The sequence below is a fragment of the Condylura cristata genome, unplaced genomic scaffold, assembly GCF_000260355.1.
Source record: "Condylura cristata isolate star-nosed mole 26May11 unplaced genomic scaffold, ConCri1.0 scaffold00028, whole genome shotgun sequence".
Classification (NCBI taxonomy): Eukaryota; Metazoa; Chordata; class Mammalia; order Eulipotyphla; family Talpidae; genus Condylura; species Condylura cristata.
This window is the reverse complement of record NW_004567129.1, coordinates 17,472,726-17,494,337: the sequence shown is the minus strand read 5'-3', so window position 1 is coordinate 17,494,337 and position 21,612 is coordinate 17,472,726. Positions and strand designations below refer to the sequence as shown.

Genomic DNA, 21,612 nt, shown 5'->3' with positions numbered 1-21,612 from the left:
CTGCAGGCTGGAGGGCTGGGCCGGACACCCGAGGGCTGGGCTGGTCAAGGCCAGGCGGGACCCCCTCCTCGGGAGTCGGAGAGCCCTCCGCTCCTTCCTGGGTGCAGCGAGCCAGCTAAGTGGGAACCTCCGGGCGCCTGGCTGAGTCGCGGCTAACTACCTGTCGCTGCGGGAAGTGTTGGAGGGAAAGGGAGTGGGCAGTGCGCAGAGGGAGCTGGTGGCGGAGAAAGAGGGACACTGCCGAGCCTGGGGGTTATGCTATGCCCCTCTCCCAGAGGGCAGTTTTTGGACAGCGGGCAATGCTCTGAGGGTCGCCAGAGGACTTGAGACAGGGGGATGATCACTCCTTAAACTCTGCCTAACACCCCAGGCGGGCGCACTACCTCCTCTTTGCTGGCACCAGAGCCAGCGCTTACCTGGGGAGTTGGGATCCTGCCCCCAAGCTGTTGGGTCTCCATGCAGTTCAGACAAGCTTAGGTCAGCATGAGAAGCAGCAGGGCATTCGGCTGCCCTCATACACCACCTCTCAGCCCCCAGACCGCTGCGGGGTGGTCTGGAATGTGCACCCAGCACCCCACCCCCACCCCTTCTGTTCCCCAGTGCCCTGGAAGGAGGTCTCAGGGAGCTGGGCTCAGGTGCCCCAGGCCGCTGGCTGAGCTCTTTGTCTGGTGCAGGGAATAAATCTGTCACCAGAATGAGGGAAAGGGAAGGGGGGCTGAGGCTCAGCCGGAAGTGGGGAGGGGGAGAAAGGCCAGGGGGCACAGCTCTGTTGCATGGGGGAGGGGCCATCTCTTCTCCCCCAGCCCTCACAGTTTTGGACAGGTGCCTCCTAGCTCTGCCTTTGCCTTGGGCTTGTACTGGGGGCAGCCTTTCCTCAGAGGCTTTCGGTCCAGTAGGGGGCCCTGCAAGATCGCATGAAGCTGGGTGAACTTCCCAGAGGAGACTGTCCTTGTGCTGGGCCTCAGAGGATGAGTGGACATAGGTGAAGCGGGGAAGGTGTTTCAGACCAGACAGCAGGTTTGGAATAACCATGGCCTGGGTAGGGGACAGGCAGGAAACCAGTCTGGCAGCTGGGGGTGGTGGGATGTGCCGTGGTTTCCTCAGGAGGGGCCTTGAATGCCAGGCTGACTGCTAAGATGAGGAGGGACACGAGGTGGCACCAGGGCTTTGGGTCTCAGCGCAGATGGGACAGACTCTGGCTCAGGCTGAATGGGACAGACTCAAGTTTTAGGGGCAGAGTGTGAAGCCTCACAGAGCTCCAGTGCCAGGGGTCTGAGGAAGGAAAGATGAAAAATTCACCTGTTAGGAGACAAGGACAGGTTGGTGGGCAACTCCCCTCGGCCTGCCTAATACGTGGGCTGCCTCTCTGGGCTGCAGGCCACTGCAGGTACAGGACACAGGGCAGCCTCCCCTGCGCTCTCGCCACAGGCTACTTCTATAACTTTGAATCTGAGGTGAGAGGAGGCACCCCTTCTGGGACGGGGGCTCCCCCAGCTCCAGGCTTAGACAGGGCTGGGGAGGAGGCAGCCCAGCCCACCCAGTGTGAGCGTAAGGAGTAAACCTCCCGGCTCTCAGATAGGGATTCTTCTCCCAGCACCAGAATATAGAACAAGTAGATGGCTAGACGCTGCCCACCTGCCAGGACACTTTCTGTGGCTGCCAGATGACCTGCCATGGACCCCTCCTGAGATGGCCTCTGAGAGCTGCTGGTGAGGGCTACTCCTGGAGCTCAGCTCCCCCTGGTCAGGGTTTGGGCTGGGTGGCTGGGTGCCTTGCAGGCCCTGTGGGTAGCAGGGGTATGTGAACATGCAGGCAGGGTGGAGGCATGTACAGGTATCTGAGTGTGTGCAGGTGAGCTAAGGGATGTGCCAAGCGTGGGTGACTATACTGGGGCCACAACTGAGGGCCTGGAAGGCCTCAGTTTCCCTGTGAAGGTCCTGTCTACTCTGGAGGAAACTTAGGCATTTGGAGACACACACACACGCACACACACGTGCACATGCACACGTACGTACATACATACGTGCTCACTCCCCTCCCCCAGCCAGACTTGCGGGGGGGGGGGGGGAAGGACCCCTGAGCCCCTGGCTGGCTGGCTGGCGGGCTGGCAAGTCCCCAGCCCCACAAAGCCCAGCTTAGAGCCCCCTGCTCAGCTTTGTTCTCTGCCTCGGCAGAGGGGGAGGGGTGCTGCTTTGCTGCTTCTGCTCACAGGACCACCCGAGGGGGTGGGCTCCAGAAACTTCTCTCTCACTGGCCCTCCTTCTCCCCTCTCTGGCCGCCCACAGAGTCAGGATCAAAATGGGAACAATCAAGGAAGCAGGAGCTTATCAGTCCCCACTCTGGCTCTGCCTGGGGGCTCCTCACTACATACCAAGGAAAGGAAATTAAGCCTCCAGTGCTCGAGTCTGGGCCATACCACCCTGAGCGCCTGATCTTGGAAGCTAAACAGGGCTGGGGCTGGCTAGTACTTGGATAGGAAATGATGCCTCCCAGAGTGGTAACTGACTTCAGGTTGCCCTGGGGGGTGGGGGATGGGGTTTAAATGCAGGTCTGCTCTCTTTATCCACCATCCTGTGCCAGGGACACGTGGTCTGGGCCACAGCGAATGCCCCATGGTTGCCACGGGCCAGAATTCCAGGGGTGGAGGTCAGAGGTGAGGTGGGGGTGGGCTTTCAGCTTGCCTGGATCCCAGAGCAACAGCAGAGGGCGGAGGAGGGAGGTGGGCTCCAGTCCTACCAGGCGGGATGATGGGAGCAGCGAACTCTAGCCCAGGGTAGGGGCTTCCTTTGGGGGGTGGGGGGCAGGGAGCCTGGGGAGAGGCTGAGCAGCAGGGTGATACTGTCCTTCTGGAAGCTGACTCTGGCTGCTTAGGTAGAGAATGGATTCAAGGGACCGGAAGGGGGATAGGGCTAACTCACTCCAGGGCTGCTTCAGTGTCCAGGTAACAGGAAGGAGCAAGGATAAGGACAGCGAGAAAGAAAGTAACCCAAGCCTGGAGCGCTGAAGTCAAGCAGGCAGAGGGACAGCGGGTCTGGGACTGGTCTCAGGCGGACCTACCATAGGACAGGCCTTCTTCTTGGCTGACTGACTGGAAGCAACTTATCACTACTAGGTCTCCGTTTCCTCATCTGTAAAGTGGGAATCATAGGCCTTGTCGATGGAGCGGCCGCGGGGAGGCAGAGATGGCAGCTGTGAGGTGCCCAGGTGCTCAGCCAGAGGGCAAAGCCTGTCAGAGATGGCTACTGCCGGTAGGTTGGGTGTCCAGGGGCCTGGCTCCTGTCCAGGCCCTGGTAATCCCGACAGTGTCTTAGGCTGGTGATCCTGGGGTCGGCTGGGCCACACTGTTCTTGACTCTTCCGCCCCTGCCCAGGCTGTGACTCTGGTTTTGGCAAGGAAACAGCTAAGAAGCTAGACGCCATGGGCTTCACGGTGCTGGCCACCGTTTTGGGGTTGGATAGCCCAGGTGCCCTGGAGCTACGCGCCTGCTGTTCGTCTCGCCTGAGCCTGCTCCAAATGGACCTGACCAAGCCGGCGGACATCAACCGGGTCCTGGAATTCACCAAGGCCCACACCACCAGCACAGGTCAGGGGGCGTGTGGGGGTGTGGCTACATGTGGGCACGGGCTGGAGCTTTGCTGGGGGCTGACCCACTCGCCGGCTCCCGCCCCTGCTTCGCATCCGCAGGCCTGTGGGGCCTGGTCAACAATGCCGGACACAATGATGTCGTGGCCGACGTGGAGCTGTCGCCAGTGGCCACATTCCGCACCTGCATGGAGGTGAATTTCTTCGGCACGCTCGAGCTGACCAAGGGCCTCTTGCCACTGCTGCGCCGTTCAAGGGGTCGCATTGTCACGGTGGGCAGCCCAGCAGGTGAGTGCCCTCCCTGACGGGCAGAAGAGGAGCCGCGCTGGGACTGGGGGGAGCACTGGAGGCCCCGGCCCAGGCTGAGCCGCCCTGCCCTGTCCACCTCCAGGAGACATGCCGTATCCATGCCTGGCAGCCTACGGGGCCTCCAAAGCTGCCATGGTGCTGCTCATGGATACATTCAGCTGTGAACTTCTGCCCTGGGGGGTCAAGGTCAGCGTGATCCAGCCCGGTTGCTTCAAGACTGGTAGGGCTCAGTGTTGGGTGATGCGTGGGTGGGGCCGAAGGCTGGGACAGAGGGGTGGCGTGGTGTCCTCCGGGGGGGTGGTCAGGTCTGAGGGGTGGGCATGGCTTCGGCTGGAGCCGGGAAGCCAGTGGTGGCTCTGACTTAGCCTTCTTTAGCTGACCTCACAGCCAAGCCCCCTCTGACCTCGCCACTCCTTCCCCAGAGTCGGTGAAAAACGTGGGCCACTGGGAACAGCGCAAGCAGCGCCTGATGGCCAGCCTGCCCCGAGAGCTGCTGCAGGCCTATGGCGAGGACTACATTGAGCACTTGCACGGGCAGTTCCTGCATTCGCTCAGCCTGGCCATGCCGGACCTCAGCCCCGTGGTAGATGCCATCACCGACGCGCTGCTGGCAGCCCAGCCACGCCGCCGCTACTACCCAGGCCGTGGCCTGAGGCTCATGTATTTCATCCACTACTACCTGCCCGAGGGGCTGCGGCGCCGCTTCCTGCAGACCTTCTTCATCAGCCACTGCCTGCCGAGGGCGCTGCGGCCAGGCCAGCCCAGCCCTGCCCCCGCCCGGGATGCAGACCGAGACCTGGCGCCTCTGGGGCCTTCCCCGCTGAAGGCCCAGTGAGCAAGTGTGCCCACATGGTCTGGCCGTGCCAGCAGGGCAGATGTCATGCGCCCTCGGCCTTCCTCTGGGCATTGTGACCAAGTCTGCCATAGAGACTCGGTCTAATGAACACCAACTCTGCCACTGCCAGTGCCCCAGGCCAAGCCTGGCAGGGCTGAGGCTTCCTGACGAATCTCTGGGCCTTTCTACTGCTTCATGAGCCCAAACACACCCTCCTGCATACAAGGTTCTACCCTGCAGCTGGGAGATCCGGCTGCAGTCTGTGGGGGGGGGGGAGAGCAAGTCTTAGCTGTAGCCTCTGACCCCGTAGACAGTGTCTCTACACACTAAGAAGTGACTGGGTGGGTTGGGGACCCCCCAGGATTCTTTCTCAGCATCAGTGCTTGGTGCTGCAATTCAAAGGATGAATCACTACTATTTCTTGACTGGCTCAAGAATTAAGGTCCTACAACCCACCCCCAAGCCCTCAAGCCACAGGGAGGCTGCACATACTACTTGCCTGATTGCCACTTTTTAAATAAAGAAGACAAATTTTTATTTCTCGTAGGATGTGGCAAATGCTGTGTGGTGGGAAGGGGTGACAGGCTGTGGCGGTGCAAATGACTGGGTCCTGCCCAGGGAAACCCCTGGAGCTCGGCATGGGGTCTGCGGCTCTGGGCAGACTCTGGTTCACACCTACCCACTTTCATTCACCTTGGACAGAGGCCTAGTGAAATGGCGGTAATGACCCTGACCCTGGGAATTGTGGGGCGCAATCAAGGGGGCCTGGGAGTCCTCCAAGGCTAGGACCCAGCTCCACAGGACTGTCTGAGCCTCCATCGGGGGAGGCGGTGATGGGACCATCCGCCAGTGACTTCCCTACCTGCGGGAATCTGCCTGCACCAGAGAGGGCCTGCCCAGGGCTCTGGACTGAGAGAGGGAGGTAAAGGCTTAGGCAGAGTGGACTTAGCGAGGGCTGGACCCTGAGGGAAGCTGGGGGATCTGAGAGGAACTGGGGCCTAAACGAGACAGCAGACAGCCAGGCGTAGAGAGGACAGTTTATTGTCTCACAGGACAGTGCTGAAGGAGGGGGTTTCAGAGCTACTGCCCCCCCCCACCCTTCCCTTGGGCCACAGCACTGGCGGGGGACCCACAGAAGGGAGAGGAGGCTCACGCTGCCCCCAGGGGGCCCTCAGGTTGGGGGGACACACAAAAGTGACCACATGCTTCTCAGACATGTCAGCGGCTGTAAACAGGGCTGAGGGGCTCCTCGCTCTGGAGGTGGGGCTTGGTGGGGGGAGCAGAAACCCAGCCCCTTTCAGGCCCAAGAGCAGTCTCAGAGCGTGGGGGGCGCTGGGCAGCCACTAGGACAGTGCTACCCCCTGGGGCAGGCTGTGAGCCAGATGCCACACACATGGGAACACACACGCGTGTGTGGAGCCTGAGGCCAGGGCGCTAGAAGATGGGGATGTAGTTGTCGATCTTGGCGCGGTGGCGCTGGGCGATGCACTCGGCAATCCACACGATGTTGCGGCACTCCTGCTCCTTCAGCTTCACGAAAGCATAGAAGACACCAAAGTGGAACTGGTTCAGGAAGGCCAACTTGTTCAGTTTGACCTGCAGACGGAGGCGGCATGGTACGCGGTGGCCGTGACCTCAGTCAGGCCTGAGCACCAACCGCTCCTGGGAGGCCCGGCACTCACCTCATGCTCAAAGAATCGGTCCTCCAGAGTCTTGTCTCCGGGGTTGCTGCCTGCACCCTCAAAGAGCAGCTTGTACTCCTGGCCGGGACGGGGGAGGGGGAAGCATGGGCATGAGGACTTAGCTGGGTGTGCGCAGGGACGCAGGGGCCAGTGTGCTGACCCCCACTCTGCCGCTGGGGACTCACCGGGTAGTAGTCAGCCACGTTCTTGACCTGCTCATAGTCGTCAGCCCGAGCCAGCTGGGCCAGGCCCTCAGGGTAGAGCCGCCCGCAGTGTGGAAACAGCTTGGCACGGTCTTCCTTAGAGAGCTCCGTGCCGAAGGAGTTGATGGTGATGATGAAGGCGCGGCGGTCAGCTTCAAACTGTGAGCCAGTGCGCAGGCAGGGAGAGAGGGAGCGGGATGGAGGCCAGCAGCCAGTCAGCGGCCAGGGCCCCCCAGCCGGGGCTACCAGGGGTCGGCAGGCCAGAGGGCTGGCGGGCACTCACCTCCAAGATGGGGCACATGACATCAGCTGTGGTCCCACCCAGGAGGGTGCAGAACTTGTAGAAGGACTCCAGGTAGGCCTGTGCAGAACATGGGCCCGCTCAGGCCTGGCAGGAGGCCTGGGCGCTGGCCAGGCCTCCTACTCCCGCCTCCCCCGCAGCCCCTTTGAGGTGAGTCCAGACATCACACCCGTGGACTGGCCGGGAAGGCCCCCCTCTACCCTTCCCTTGGGCCACAGCACTGGCGGGGACCCACAGAAGGGAGAGGAGGCTCACGCTGGGGTACCCCGCCGCTAACCAGTCTTGTCTCCGGGGTTGCTGCCTGCACCCTCAAAGAGCAGCTTGTGCCCTTGGCAGGGACCGGAGGAGGGGGGAAGCGCGGGCATGAGGACGTAGCTGGGTGTGGGCAGGGACGCAGGGGCCAGTGTGCTGACCCCCACTCTGCCGCTGGGGACTCACCGGGCAGCACTGAGCCAGGCAGCAGCCTGCGGCGCCCTAGCAGGAGCGACAGCAGCTCCGGCCGAAGACCTGCTTTGGGGGTCACACCCCCGCGTCCTTAGGGGCAGAGGGCCAGACCCCCACGTGGGCGCTCTGCTCCACGCTGCTCGCCTGCCTTTGTCCCCAGTTGCCCCTCTACAGCCTCAGAAAGCCAGGAACAGCAGGGCTAACTCGCAGAGGTCCTGAGACATCAGGGGTTGGGCCCCTCCCGCTCCCCACCTTTCAGAACCCCTCTTCTCCCGTCTCAGCATCACACCACAGGAACCAAACTGTCAGCCCGGTTCCTGGGGAGGGAACCTACTCGGACGTCAGCCCTGCAGTGCAAGGACTGGCCACTTTGGCCAGCAGGACAAGCACTGCGGGCCGGTGCATGGGTTCTGCTGCTCAGGAGGACGCAGGGCAGGACAGACCGGTCCGCCCCAGCCCTCCCCAGTAGCCAGGCACAGGCTTCCTTCCCCGCCCCGTCTGCAGCCCCTCTCGGCTCCTCCAGGGCCCCCCACCCAGAGGTGTGGGCACAGGACTCTGCACCACAGACCCGAGGCTTTTCTGATTTGGGAAGTGAAGGCTGCGAGGCCCGGGAGCGCTCCGCGCCGACGTCTGGCCTCCCAGGCGTGGAGACCTTTCCGTCACCACCTGTCGGCTCGGGCCTTGGGCGGTGCTGCGCGGGAGAAAAGACAAGACGAGACCCAGGAGCCCACAGTCCACATCTAGCCCGGCCAGCAGCACTGGGCAAATGGCACAGGGGAATAAGAAGCCCAGAAGGAGAGAGTGGACCCCAGCCCGAGGACCACCAGAAATCAGAGGCTTGGGTGGCGGGAACAGCCCCCCGGTCGTGGCTGGGGGTACTGATGCATGCTCCCAGCCATTTCCTTTTCTGTGGCTGGCCAAGCTGGCTGTGGTTAATCCCCAGGCCTGCCCCAGTGGGGCCTGCGGTTTCTGTCCGAGGGGAGGCTTCACCAAGCCATACTGATCCCTGCAAAGGCTGACTCCCGAGTGGAGCAGGCTGGGGGGACAGACCCAAACTCTTCTGGAGGCTGAGACAGCTGAGAAAACTGAGAAGACCTCAAAGACCCAGGTAGCAAGGTCACCTTGCCCCCACCCTCTGCACTAGAGTCTGCCCGCCCATGGTGGCTGCACCAGCTGCTTACAGTTCCACCAGGTGGCTGAGGGGCCACCTAATCTCCCATCTGTGGCCACTGGGCTGAGACACTGTTGGACGGGCAAGCAGTCCTGGCACAGGGCCCACGCCTTCAGGTTGTGTTTATGAGCTAGGGCCTGGGCAGCCCTCGTCAGTAATTCCAGCTGAAACCAGTTAGGTCCGGTGAGGGTGTAGGTGAGGCTGGGGGGACAGCCGCACCCCTCACCCAGACTCAGGGCAAGGAGCCCGGCAGCGGAATAGCAGGGTGGACGGGCGCGCACACACACGCGCCCATGTGAAGGCGCCTCTCCTGACTGCAGGTGAGGGCACTTGCTTGGCAACAGGCAGAGCTGGGGATGATCCCCAGTGCCGCCAGCGTCTAGCGAGTGGCAGCAGGCAACCTGCCCCGTCTCTGAGCCCTCAGTTCATCTTACAGATGGGATGCAGATGCCTACAGAGCTCCTGGGCCACCCTGAGCATTGCAGAGGTGATAATCCTACCGCTAGACGCAGCCCTGCTAATCCGTCTCCATGCCGCAGCTTTTTGATGACTCCCTGCCCCGTGAAGCCTTCACTGGCTGACCCTGTGCACAGAGAAGGCTGAAGCTTCTGGCCGGGTGGCCGGACCCTGTGCTGGCCTCTTCCTGCAGAACCGCCTTCTGCTGTCCTGCAGCCTGCGCTGGCTGCCCACGCTCCGGGCCTGCCTTCTGCAAGTGCCGCCCCCGTGCCCACACCACTGTGGGCCCCCAGGCAAGCCTCTCCCACACTAGGCCCTTCCTGCACTCTGGCCCAGGCACCTGTGGCAGGATTCAAAGGCCTGGGCTCAGGCAGCAGCCAGGGCAAGAGTAGACTTCTATAAAGATGGGCTGGCAGGCCCTCCCTGGTGGCGCGACAGGTTAAACAGCACTACGAAGCCGTCTGCAGCCACGGCAGCATGAGCTCAATGCCCAGCCAGGGAGCTGGCCCACACGGAGTGGCAGGATTCTCCTAACCTGCTCCCTGGCCCCCCTCAGCAGTATATTTCAGTAGATCTGCCTGTTCTGCTCCCCACTCTGTCTCTGGTGAATCCTCTCACCCCCCTGCACCTCTGGCCTGTACCCCAGTTCTGCATTAATAAATAATTAAATCTTTAATATATATATATATATACATATATATTTTTATTTACTTATGCATATAAGAACCTGGGCATAGTCAGAGGTGTGGGGGGAGATGGTGAGAGGATTCACCAGAGACAGAGTAGACTTACGTACACTGCTGAGGGAACAGCAGGTGAGACAGGAGAGGTCTGCTGGGCACTGTGGGTCAGCTCTGGGGCCAGGGAGTGAACTCGTGCTGCAGTGGCTGCCAACAGCTTCACAGTGAAGAGACTGAACTCCTTGCGTCACCAGGGAGGCCTCCTCTTAACCCTGCTCTTAGCCTCTCAGGCCAGGGCAGTGTTCACCTGGGAGTCCCATGTTCATTTAGTCTGTCTCGGGGGTCACCAGCCTGGGCTACCACCTGGTGAAAGGCAGAATGCAGTGGAGAATGAGGATGGGCGATACGCACTGGCCCTCAGTGGGAACCTCAGGACGCAGGGACCTACGGGGACATGCCGACGCCTAGCTGGGTCCCTGCCTCCATCGTACCAGAGCACGCTCTGGCCTCTGCTCAAGGCCTGTCGTGGCTGGCAACAGCCCAGGTCGAGGGAGCCGGAGGGCTGTGGCCTGGTGGCAGCCGGTGACCCTGCTGGATGCAGGGGAGCGGCCATCCGAGAGCCAGCTCTGACAGGCCGCACCGTCGAGAGGCTGCCACGCCCGCTGATCTTAATCACCTGCCGCGGGCACCAGGGGACAGGGAACCTGTTCCATGCAGCCTTGTGCCCATCACAGGAGCTGGGAGTGAGTGGATAAGCCCCGGGGGTAGGAGCCTGGTGCAGCTGTTTCCCGTCCCAGCACCCCATAAATCATGGGCCTATTACACCCACAGCCCCACCCATCTTCGCCCAATCTCCACTACCTTGTAGAGGGTGTTGCGGATGATCTCGATGTTCATCTCATCCAGGTCCTGCTCTGAGATGCAGTCCTGAAAAAAAGGCGCTGGGGAGGAAAGAGGCGTGTCAGGGGCGGGCTGGTGGAGGGGGCTGAGGAAAGAGCCCTGCGGATGCTGAACTGCCCCTGCAGGACACAGCGGGGCTGGGTGTTGGGGGGTCCCCACGCCCGTCTGGGCTATTGTCTTGGAAGTGGCAACACTCTGAGCCACGTGCGCTGACCTGAGTTTCTCCTGCTTTCTTGCTCCTAAAATTGATTTATAAAGGAGGCGGCCAGCCATAATATGATCTAATCACCGCTGGGGCAGACCCAAGCTCAGACCATGCCAAAGACAGGCTTGCGTAAGAGGCCGTGACATCCTCTCTTCTTGAGGGGCAGCTGTGGATTTGGGATCAGACACCCACTTCTCTGCACTCCCCAGGAGAGCTGGGGCCCACATTTGCAAAACCAGCCTCTTCCTCCTTAGACAAGGAATGAATTTGACATCTAGGTGGGCATGAACTAGTAACCCACAAAGCTGGAAGAGGACAGAACAGGATAGAGCCCCACCTCCCACTCCCCTTGGGGTGGGGGGTATGTACTTTAAACCCACTGATCTGTCTCTTCTTTAAGGATGAAGAAACTGAAGGGGTGACGACAGCTCAGCGTCCCTGGGGGAGTCTCTACAGCAGGTGAGGCCAGCAGGTAGGGCTCAGGTCTCTCAGGCAAACTGAGTGTGGTTTACATTTTATGGCTCAACCCTGGAGGCTTCCTGGAGGTGGTGCTCTGGGGACCAGGACTCAAGCTTTGAGGGCTAGTGACAGCCTTTGTGCTTCCTCCCCAGCCTCCAAGGCAGACAGGAGCCAGGCCTGGCTAGGTGGGGCCCTGCAGGAAGCCCCCAGTTCCCCTTCCTTCCTTGGCCTCTGACACGGACCCTGCATCCTGCCGGACACTGCCTGACCTGACCCCTGGGACCTGCTTGGTAGAGGCAAGTGAAGCTGCTTGCTTCCCGCCTCTGCCTCAGGACAGCAGCTACTCCAGCCCAGCTTGGGACCACAGTCTGCCAGAGGTCCCAAGACTCCAGGGGACCCAGACCTCTCTCACCATCCTCCACGAGCTCGACCCTCCTCTGCGTCCTGAAAACCAGTGGGTTTCACTGCTAGAGGTCCGGAGGCAGCCTGCCCCCGCCCCACCAATGCAAGGAGCAGAAGGGAGGGGGGTGAGGAGGAGTGAACGGAGAAGGTAAAGGTGAGCAGCAGTGGGGAGGCCTCGCTTGGGGTCATCCCCCCACTGGGGGGGATCCACAGCCACAGTGAGGCACGACACTGATGCCACGGCTACCTCCCCCTCCGCCACCACGGCTCACCCAGGGGCGTGTCCACCAGGATGGCATTGTAGAGCTCGGCGGGCGTCTGCGCAATGTTCACGGCCTCCATCTGCTCAAAGCTGCCCAGGGGATGGCACTTGGGCACGAGCTCGGCGATGGAGCGCTGGTGCAGCGTGCCCGTGATGAGCAGGATTACGTTGTCAATCATGTAGCTGTAGCTACGGAGGCACACACAGCAGGGCAGCCGTCAGGGGTGTGGGCTGGAGGCCTGGCCCGGTGCCCAGCCCCTGCCCTCGCCCTCGACCATGTGCGCTGCCCCCTGGCTGCGAGAGTCAGCACCACTGGCTCACCTCCCCGCCCAGGGAGCCTGCTCCAGCAGCAGGCGCACAGGTCAGACAACCCCTTCATTTGTGGTGATGGTGACTTCATGCCCCACGAATGACTGGAAAACGGGTAACCACTCCACAGTGTGGACCGTGTCCAGGCAGGACAGGGTAACTGTGGGTGTGCGGAGGGGACGCGTGCAGGCAGGCCTGGGGTGAAAGAACAGAGAGATGAAAGCGTGCTCTGGGGAGAGGGAACAGCGTGTGCAAAGGCCCGAGGCAGCCACCGAGGACAGTCGCATTCGAGGAACTGAGCTCAGGCATGAGGGGGTGGCGAGCAGTGCTGCCGGCAGGCTCGCCCCACGGCCAGCAGAGGGTCCTGGCCGCACTTGGGGGTCCTGGCTGCACTTGGGACGGATCACTGAGCCAAGATGTAAGCAGGGAGCCAGTGAGGGTGGCTTGGCCACTGGGTGGGGCTGTGGGGCTGGGGGACTGGGGGGCTGGAGCGGGGCGAGATGGGGAGGGAGGAAAGGCTGAGGCGTGGGTGGGAAGTCTCTCTAGAGCCGTTTGAGAAGAGCCAGAGAAGGGCCTCTCTGGAGTAAGGCCTGGGTCAGGCAGGATCGGAGCAGACTGCCCTGCACAGCCCCGCGCCAGAGAGGGTGTACCACTACCTCCTCCCCACCTCCTCCGTCAGGGCTCCAGGCCGAGGCAGTCAGCCCAGAACAGCCTGGAGGAGCCCTGACAGGGACTGAGCTCCCCCAGGCAGAGGCTCTCGGTAGTGCATGGGCAGCAGAGGGGGCTGTGGAGCCGCCAGGGGAGGGGCTGCACCGCTGGGACTCAGCAGGGGCAACGCCCCCTCCAGCCAGTCAGTGCCCAGGTCGGGCCAGGGAGTCTTGGACAGTCTCTGTGGGCCTGGGCAGAAGAGGGGCATGGCGCCCCAGGGCACAGTTGGCTGTTACTAGTAATGGGCCTCAGGGAGCTGATGAGGCCTAAGAAGGGGCATTCCCCACAGTCAGCGTGGCTCCCCCCCCCCAAAGGGTTAGGGCAGGAGTGGCGGCTCCTGCCTTGAGCTGGATGTGGCCCTGGCTTCTGGCCGGGCACAGCTAGCGCCCTGTCCTATGACTGTATCTGGTGCTGAGGCTGTCCAAGGAAGACCCCTGGTGAGAAGTCACACCCTGCTACCAAGGGCAGGAAGGGAAGGAGGTGGTGGGCCGGGCCTCAGCTCAGAGGCTGGCCCACTGGGGGAGTCCCACAGGCCCTGCGGGAAGGCAGCAGGAGGAAGCCGCAGCTCCTGTCCTGGCCTGACCCTTCTCCCCCTGCCTGCCACATGCTCCCCTAGCTCCTACCCGGCCCAGCGCCCTCCTACGACCTCTGCTCTCCTGGGCTTGGGGCCAGGCAGCTGCCCTCTCTCCACCCCCAATCCGGCTAGGTCAGCCACAGGATGTGCGCCGAGAAGAGATAGGCCCCCCTTCCCAAACTGAGGGCGTCAGGCAGGGCCTTTCTGCAGCTGCAAGCCAGAGGCCAAAGTGGCAGTCTGCTGCCCTTGACCCGACAGGGCTGGGGAGCAGCGGGCACTCAGGGGAGCCTTCCAGAGAGCCCTGGCTGCTCTGCTCCACCCTGGACAGGTCATCCCTCCAGAACCCCACGTGCCCCACGACCCACGCTGCACTTTACCTCCTGCCACACTCTGCCTGCGCCCTGTTTGGCTCTTCTCTAGTCTCCATGCTCCAAACCAGCCACAAAGAGCCCACCCCAACCCCAAGGATGCTCCACGATGCACTCACAGCCCTTTGGACAGAGACGGGGAGAACAGCAGGCCTCAGCCCCTGCCAGCCCCTGCTATCCCATGACCACCCACATCAGTGCCCCACTGCCAGAAGGCTGATGCAGAGAAGGGCAACATGAGGCTCTGTGACGCCCTAAGGCGGGGGAGCCACCGCTTCCACCCCTCCATCTAGCCTGGTCTTCTCGTACGGATCCCCGTAAGCCAGCTCCCTCTTTCTCACCCTGTCCCGCTCCTTGTGCCCACAGCTCAGGGTGAGAGACCAAGGGAGGGGCCGTGGTGCTCCTCGGGTCATGGCCCAGCCTCGGAAGAGTCCTCTGGCAAGATCCCACCATCTGGTTTGCTGCTGTCCCTCCAGCGATGCGGAACAAGCCAGCAATGATTCACTGCTCAGCCCTGACAGCAGACGTGGGGGCCGGCGGCAGCTCTGCACAGCTGCCCCCAGTCTCTCCTGCTGGAAGTCGGAGCTGGGCACCGCAGAAAATGCTGAGCCAAGCAAAGCCTGCTCCCCCTGGGGGGCCCGGTACCCACGCTAGGCCAGGCCCGGCCCGGCCCTGCCTCCTTAGTCACTGGAGCAGCAGTCATGCTTTTCTCCCCTGCCCGCTGAGAGTCAGAATCCTCTTTCTTGGGCGGAAGGAGGCAGGGCAGGCCTGGCAGAGATGACACGGGTCCAGCTGTCTGCTTCCTCCCCAAGGCCAAGGCCTTCAGCAGGCAGGGAAATCCTCCTCCCTCCTTGCCTAGCTTCAGCAGCTGCCTCCCTGCCCCCAGAAAGCCGCTCCACCACTTTTCCCCTCATTTGGCCTCAAGAGGAGAGAATGAGGTTCCAGCTGGTCAGCGTCTCCCTCCAGAGGAAGACAGCTGGGGAGTGGACAGGTGGCTGTCAGCCAGACCAAGGAGGCCCTCGTTGGGTGGGAGTGGGGCAGTCGGTACTCCTCTGCCCCAAGGCCTCCCTCGCCCTGAGCCTTTAAGGCTCAGCGTGGGCCCCAGAGGTCTCAACTGGCAGGAGTTCAGGAAGCCATTTCCTCCAGGAAGTCTTCAGAGCCCCTCGCCAAGCTCTACCCTTTGCGGTGCCCTTTGGCGCCACCTGCTGGAGCAGCAGCTACTCCCATCTCACCATCTGCCCTGGGGTCCGCCTGGCACTGGCCAGGCCATGACAACGGCCTGTGTCCACCCCCGGCTCCCAGCAGGGGCTGCCATCACAGCATCTGTCCTCTATGACACCTGGGCCCTTCAGAGAACAGCCCAGGATGGAAAGCGGGCAATGATATCCAGCTACTGCCTCAGCACGTTCCCCACCCGGCCTCCGTTTCACCACTGCAATCAGGATGACTCAAGTGCAGCCCCTACCAGAGGTAGTGAGACCCCGACCTGCTCCCCATCAAAAGCCTGCCCTCCCCAGAGGCCCAGTTGGGGCTCCATTTGATCTGAGCCTTCTGGGTCTTGAAGCACTCCTGTGAGCTCTCTTTCAAGCTCAGAGCGGGGTGGGTGCTGGTTCTCCCTCAAGGCAGAAGGGGTCTAGCCTGGGATCCAGAAAGCACAGCAGGCCTAAAGCTCCACCCTGAAGGCCTGCAGTTGATCCAGAAAATTGGCTGTACAGTCAGGGCTAGAGGGCAAGATAGGGAGACAGGGGGAAGCCTGCTGCTCCTCGTGACCCAGCATGACTCAAGACTGGGGCTGCGTGCTCCGGGGGGAACGGCAGGTATGTTGACAGGCCCAAGGCACACTTGAGGTCATTTCCCGGGACAAAGCCGCCTAAGAGCTGGCCACGCCAGGCTGGAGGCACCAAGGCATCCGGCACAGGAGCAATATGGGAACTCAGCACCCCCAAAAGGTGCAGGTGGCCAGGCCCAGGCTCCCTGCACACTGGGTGTGGCTCTATCCAAGGAGGCTCCCTCAGGACAAAGGGCTTTGGGATACACCTGAGCATTCCGAGATCAGCTCACTTCTCACATAAGCGACTCTTCCAGCTTCCTTCTCAGGGCACAAGGAAAACATCATGGAAAGGCCTGGGTCAAGGTCTTCCCCAACACCAAAAGTGCTGAAAGTGTTTCCATCCCAAGTCACAAAACAAGAAGCCCTTTGTACAGTGGCATCTTACGTCTCATCCCCAGGTAATGGAGCTGAATTACCAAACCGCCTCTCTCTGTACACAGGCCTCTCCAAGGCTGTCTACACCGGCTCTGGCACCCACCCCATGCATTCGCCCATCTCCCTCCTCCCTGGCTCACAGCAGGTGCGTCCTGTGCACTGGCTGAGGGCTGGCTGAGCTGTGCAAAACCAGTAGACACCCCTCACAAGGGAAGGCAGGGGGGCCTTGGTCAGGTTCTGCTGGCTCATCTTTAATGACAGCGAACTCCTCACCTCCTGCAGAAGCCTGTGCCAGCCATCCGAGGGCAGCTCTGAAGGCAACTGAGAGATTCTGAGGGAAGAAGCTAAGGTGGCCCGCATCCTCCACCCCAGCTCGGCCAGCTGTGTCCGTGGGCAGCAATGGCATCGCTCCCTCAAGCCTCCACCCCCAGGAGGGGGCCCTCGCTGAGGCTTTCACCACCTAGGAGACCACGCTCCCCTCTGATTTCTATCCTCTGGACAGCTTTAGGTTAACTTCCTTCTTCCCGGAGAGACCACAAGCCAAGGCCTCCCGGCTCTAGCTGCTGAGAACAAATAGGGTTCCTTCAGTCACAATTCTTTGGCCCCAATTCTCCCTTTAAATGCCCTTCCCTTCAGCCAAACAGCCACTCAAAGAAGTCCCCAGTCTGGGAGAGGGCCCCTGGACAGGCCCCTAAGGAAGGCTTCACCCATTTCTGCTACACGCCTCACTCTGGGACGACCCAGCATGATAATGTGGAGTGGAAGAGGAGGAGGAAAAGGAAGGGCGCGAGGGAGAGAGGCGTTAAGTCAGATACTGTGAGGAGACAGCTGGAGGTGGTGAGAGGGATGTGGCTTCTCATTAGGCCACATAGTTAAGCTGTGTCCTTGACCACACAAAGGTCAGCAATACCCCAAGCCTTGGGGCGTAGGTCTGAGGTGCTGTGCTAGAAGCTGCCTGGACGCTTGGAGGATGTGGGGCGGTGGGGGAAGTGAATATGAAAGTTGAAGCCTCAGGAGATGGGTTTGGAAGGATCCAAGACTTGAGTTTGCTCAGGTGATGCTGAGAAGAAGCAGGAGGGAGGGAAGCTGGGTCATTTGGAGTCCAGAATGAGGTGAAAGGGCTCAGGACACCAGCAGATGGAGCCAAGAGATGGGGGTGCAGGGGGGCACCTTTGCTACTGGAATGGGGTTAGGGGGCACAGATGCAGCGCTGGGAAGCAGAACGGCCTCCACTGTCTCTGTGGAGCAGGAGGTGGGCCATCTGCCCGGAGAGAGCGTGGGGGACGGGAGGCAGGTGGGGTTCAACATGGGAAGTGGTCTTCTCAACCCAGTGGGGGCTGCAGGGTGCCATGCTGGGCTGGGCCAGCAAGGCGCTCCCGGTCCAGGGCCAGGCCCGGCAAGGTCCGCTTAGCTGGAGAACGTGCTCATCAGAGGGCAGGGACCTCCCGCCCAGCGCAGGCTTCCCCAGCTCTGCTGCGCAGTGTGGATGGGGGAGGGTCAGGCAGGAGGCTGCTGGGGTTCCTCCAGGGCTGGGGGGCTGCCAGCCGGGCGGGACCACGAGAGGCGGCCAAGAGAGCTGCGGATGTTGGCAGAAGAGCGCTTGAATGATGGACCCGGGAACCTCAGTTGGGGAGGGAAGAAAATGAAGACAGAAGGGGCAGCAGCAGGGAGGAAGCGCGGCCCAGGGTCCTGCTGAGTCCGGAACCCGCATCCCTCAAGGGACGAGGAGTGGGCTGGGAGGCCTGAAGGCTGTGGGGAGACAGGGGAGTGTCTGACTCAGCGATTTCAGGGGCGGAGCCATTCCAGGGGCGACAGAGCCTTGGACAGTCATCGGTGGGGGAGGCCGAAGTGGGAGCAGGAGAGGGGTCACTGGACAGGATGAGGTGGCAGGCTCGGAAGGGCCGACGCACCGCTGCTGAGCCCCTCCTGAGTGAGGCGGGGGCGAGGGGACGGGAAGCCTCTAAGCCACAATCACCCATGAATGAAGGGGCGGGCAGTGACAGCCGCCACAGGAGAGCACTTGGCTGTGTTAAGCACACTCGGTGCTTGCAGCCGACCTCCAGCAAAGAGCTGGCGGCTGTGTCGCCTCAGTCACGCTCAGAGCCTGATCCAACTTTGTGGCCTGGCAGGCTGAGGCCAAGCCTCTGAGGGCACCAAGACAGGCCAGGGGCTGGCGACACAAGCAGGTGACCAAGAGGGCAGCGGATGGATAACATCTGCCTTCCGACCACTGGCATGGCCAGGCCTTCTTTAGCCAGCCAACCTGGGAAAGCCAGAACATCCACCAGGAAGCTGGAGGAGCCTTGAGCAAACAAGGCAGAGGCTGGGCTCTGGCAATAAACACACTGCTTCCTGGTGTGTCCTCGGCTCTGGCCTTGGGGCAAGGGACACACAGGCCCAGGCCAGGGGCTGACTGACAGATGGGACACTGTGGTGTAACCCCCTTAATGTGGTAGGACAAGGCACACCCCATCTCTGGCCTCCAGCCCCAGTAAGACCACAGCGGCTGTACTTTGACCACGGCCAGGACAGTGTGATTACAGGCCCAGCGGACAAAAGGGAGCCCCCTGGGAAGAAAGCCTGCTTCCTGGCAGGTTTCCTGGGCCCTTCTGGGGTGCAAGCCTGTGGCCCCCACCCGAAAATGGAGACCTTCTGGCGGCAGCCCCCACTTGAGCAAGTGGGTCTTGAGCAATGACTGTTCCTTGCTAGGGATGGAATCAGGCCAGGCAGCCGGCAGCTAGCCCTGATCCTGAGGGGCAGGAGTGGCAGGTTCCAAGGAGAGAGAGTGTAGTGTGAAGACTGCCGCCAGGGAATGGCGGGAGCTAGCGAGCACCCCACAGAGTGCCTGCAAACACTTCCCCGCTACACACACCCAGCCACGCTCGCTCGTCGGCTTGTGACCTGAGTGAGGCAGCCAGGGGCAGGCAGTGGCTCACAGCTCCTAGGCCACGCCTATGGAGGGGCCTGGCTACCACCACTGCGCAGGCCACTTGGCCAACTGAGGCCTGCGCCTGCTTGCAGGGTTCAGGGGCCCTTCCTTAGCTCAGCTTCTGTAGGAGCTTCTCAGAGGCAGGGCTGCACCCAAGGGTTTGACAGTGGTGAAGGTGGACAGCCAGGGGCCAGAAACCCGGGGGGCCCGGGCCAGAACTGGGAAAGGCAGCGAGGTCTTCCTGAGACCCAGAGCCACGGTCAGAGATAACAGCAAAGGAGCCTGAGCCCAGATGGGGCCAGAGGGCCTCAGCGGTCCATGCTGAGAACCCGGCTCTTGAGTGTCTCTCTAGCCCTGACCCCTACCCGCATGCGAGTGGCGGCCTGGTGTGTGTCCAGTGTGTACAAGTGAGAAAAAGGGTGTGCATCGTTTCCCCACCCGACCTCAGGAACAGCAGGGTGCAAGGAAAGGCTCTGTCCAGCACCACAGTGAGGGACACCCATGCCTGCCAGATCCCCGGCCAGCGGGGAGTGGGTAGCAGCTGGAGGTCCGGGCTTGATGGCGGGCCCATCCTACCCCAGGAGCACCCTGAAGGCTGCAGAGGGCTCACTCACGTAATGAAGTCCAGGAAGCTGGCGAGCGGCTCGTAGGCATGGTTCCTCATGTGGCGGAACTCCACCACCATCTTCTCCTTGAGCCGGTCATCGATGACTGACACTGTCAGGGGTGACGCCTCGTTGGCCAGGAAGTTGCCATAGTCAGTGCTTTGCAGGTGCAGCTTCAGGTCTGAAACGCAAGGACAGGGGTGAAGGCTGGCCATGCTGGCCTCTCCAGGGCCCCGAGTCCCCACCTCCATCCCGACTCTGGGCCCTGGCCTCGCCCCTGCAGTGGTGGCCTGCTCGCCCCCGATCTCCCGTCCTGCCTCCACCTTCCCACTGGCTCAGGGCCTATCCAGGGCAGTCAGGTCAAGGAATGAAGATGCTCCAGGTCCTGAGGCCATGAGCCAGTATACTGCCCCAGACTCCAAGCAGAAGTAGATCGATTAATGATTGACCTGAACGACAGACAGGACCTGGAAAAAACCCAACCCCAGGTGCCAGTCACGGCCCACGGCCTTTGAGGCCGAACACAGCCCAGACCCAGGGCAAAGTAAGACAGGGCCCTGCTCTCTAGGGCCGAGGAGCAAGCCAACACCCCCAAAGCAGAAACACTGCATGGGAAATGCAGGAGATGCCTAAGCAGGGTGGAGAGGGCACCAAGACAGGACCAAGAGGACATGCAGGCTGCTCACAGCACAGGGCAAGACACAGGAGACGAAGGAGTCACGGGTGGCGACAGTGGTCTGGAGGGCCAGACTAGCCTCACTCTGGGGGCACAGGAGACAGGGAGGACAGCCTATGGGCTCTCCGAGCTCTTAGGGACAGAGATGAGGAAAAGGGCGGCGAGGCGAGAAGGAAGGCTGGGAGGCTCAGGGGAGGCAAGTGAAACCTAGTGACAACCGAAGAGTCTTTCCGCTTTTACTCTCACCCACCGCACCCCACCCCCCTCCGCACCCCCCAGTCCATTCCCGCCCAGCAGCCAGAGTGCTCTTGAGGCAGCCAGAACTCCTCGCCTGCAAAGCCTCTCCTCTCCCTGTCCCTTCGCCTGGAAAGTGGAGACCTCTCCTTATACTCCCCCTCTTCACAATCCTGACCCACAGCCCCCTCACACTGTCCCTTCATTTGTGCCACTTGTCTTTGTAACACTTACGCCACCTGGCACCAGACACAAGCTCCGTGCCGGCAGGGGCTCAGGGTCCCAGGGCGGAGCGGCCCTGGCGTGCTGGGGACATAACCATGGAATGAATGAAAGGCTGAGAGGGCTGGCGCAGAGCGCAGCAGGGTTTGCTCCTGGACTGGGAAGCAGGCCCCTGTGGCTGATGGCTGCAGGGGGTCAAAGGGAGAAGGGCCAGCCGTGCGGGCGCATGCAGGCCCAGCAGGGAGGCTGCTTTCTCCCCCGGCAGGGCCCGTGCTCCTCCACTGAGGGTGCCAGGAAAGGCCACGCTAGTGGGTGTTTCCACAAGCCCCCTCACCGAGGCCTCTACGTGTCTGGGGGCCTAGAAGGCCACGCCATCCTCGCTGCGCAGAAAGGAGGAGAAAGCCTGGCAGACAGCCCCAGGCTCAGAGGAGCCCCTGCTCTGGCATCGAGAGGACACTCCCAGAGGGAGGGAACACGGAGGAGGGCGTGAGGGGGGTGTGCCCGCCGCTGCAGGGACGCCTGTCACCTGCATCTCTGGTGGCAGCACTTGTGTCCTGTGGCTCCTGGGTACTGCGAGGGGCCCGCTACCTCCTAAGGTAGGCAGCAGGCTTCCCCATGGCTCCCATTCACAGCTGCTTTTCTCCAAAGCTGCCCCAAGCGTGGCCGAGCCCTGGACGCCGCGGCCCTTCTGCCGAGGCGGTGTGCCCACGCCAGGTGCTGGCCCACGCTGCTTGCCCTGGGCCTTATTTCCCCTCATTCCCACCATCCAGCCGAGGCCCACTAGGCCTGGAGTAACGCACGGGTAGGGAGAAGGCGCTTGGCTCGGGGAGACTTGATTCGTTGCAGTCTTTACCCCCTCGGCCGTTTCAGTCTTAGCTGGAAGAGTGTAG

The 21,612-nt window shown here is 61.9% G+C and overlaps 2 protein-coding genes across 3 annotated transcripts in view; one reads left to right on the top strand and one right to left on the bottom strand.

Annotated features, from left to right (window-relative positions):
• The first annotated feature begins 3,235 nt into the window (after window positions 1-3,235).
• On the top strand, window positions 3,236-4,726 carry HSD11B2 (hydroxysteroid (11-beta) dehydrogenase 2). Its single transcript, XM_004690222.1, has 5 exons — window positions 3,236-3,248; window positions 3,371-3,583; window positions 3,685-3,870; window positions 3,974-4,111; window positions 4,314-4,726. The coding sequence occupies exons 1-5, from the start codon at window positions 3,236-3,238 to the stop codon at window positions 4,724-4,726; spliced, it is 963 nt and encodes a 320-aa protein (XP_004690279.1).
• A 1,025-nt stretch (window positions 4,727-5,751) lies between these two features.
• The window catches only part of ATP6V0D1 (ATPase, H+ transporting, lysosomal 38kDa, V0 subunit d1), a 36,215-nt gene continuing 20,354 nt past the window's right edge, over window positions 5,752-21,612 (bottom strand). The window contains exons 2-8 of one of the 2 annotated variants that reach the window (XM_012730694.1): window positions 19,600-19,771; window positions 11,902-12,080; window positions 10,525-10,604; window positions 6,895-6,972; window positions 6,594-6,770; window positions 6,409-6,486; window positions 5,752-6,256 (exon numbers count right to left, since the gene is read on the bottom strand). In XM_012730694.1, the coding sequence (XP_012586148.1) occupies window positions 6,161-6,256; window positions 6,409-6,486; window positions 6,594-6,770; window positions 6,895-6,972; window positions 10,525-10,604; window positions 11,902-12,080; window positions 19,600-19,771 (860 nt within the window). In that variant the 3' untranslated portion in view covers window positions 5,752-6,160. Of the gene's footprint in view, window positions 6,323-6,408; window positions 6,487-6,593; window positions 6,771-6,894; window positions 6,973-10,524; window positions 10,605-11,901; window positions 12,081-19,599; window positions 19,772-21,612 lie in introns of both variants that reach the window. The other variant, XM_004690475.2, reaches the window with a different exon arrangement.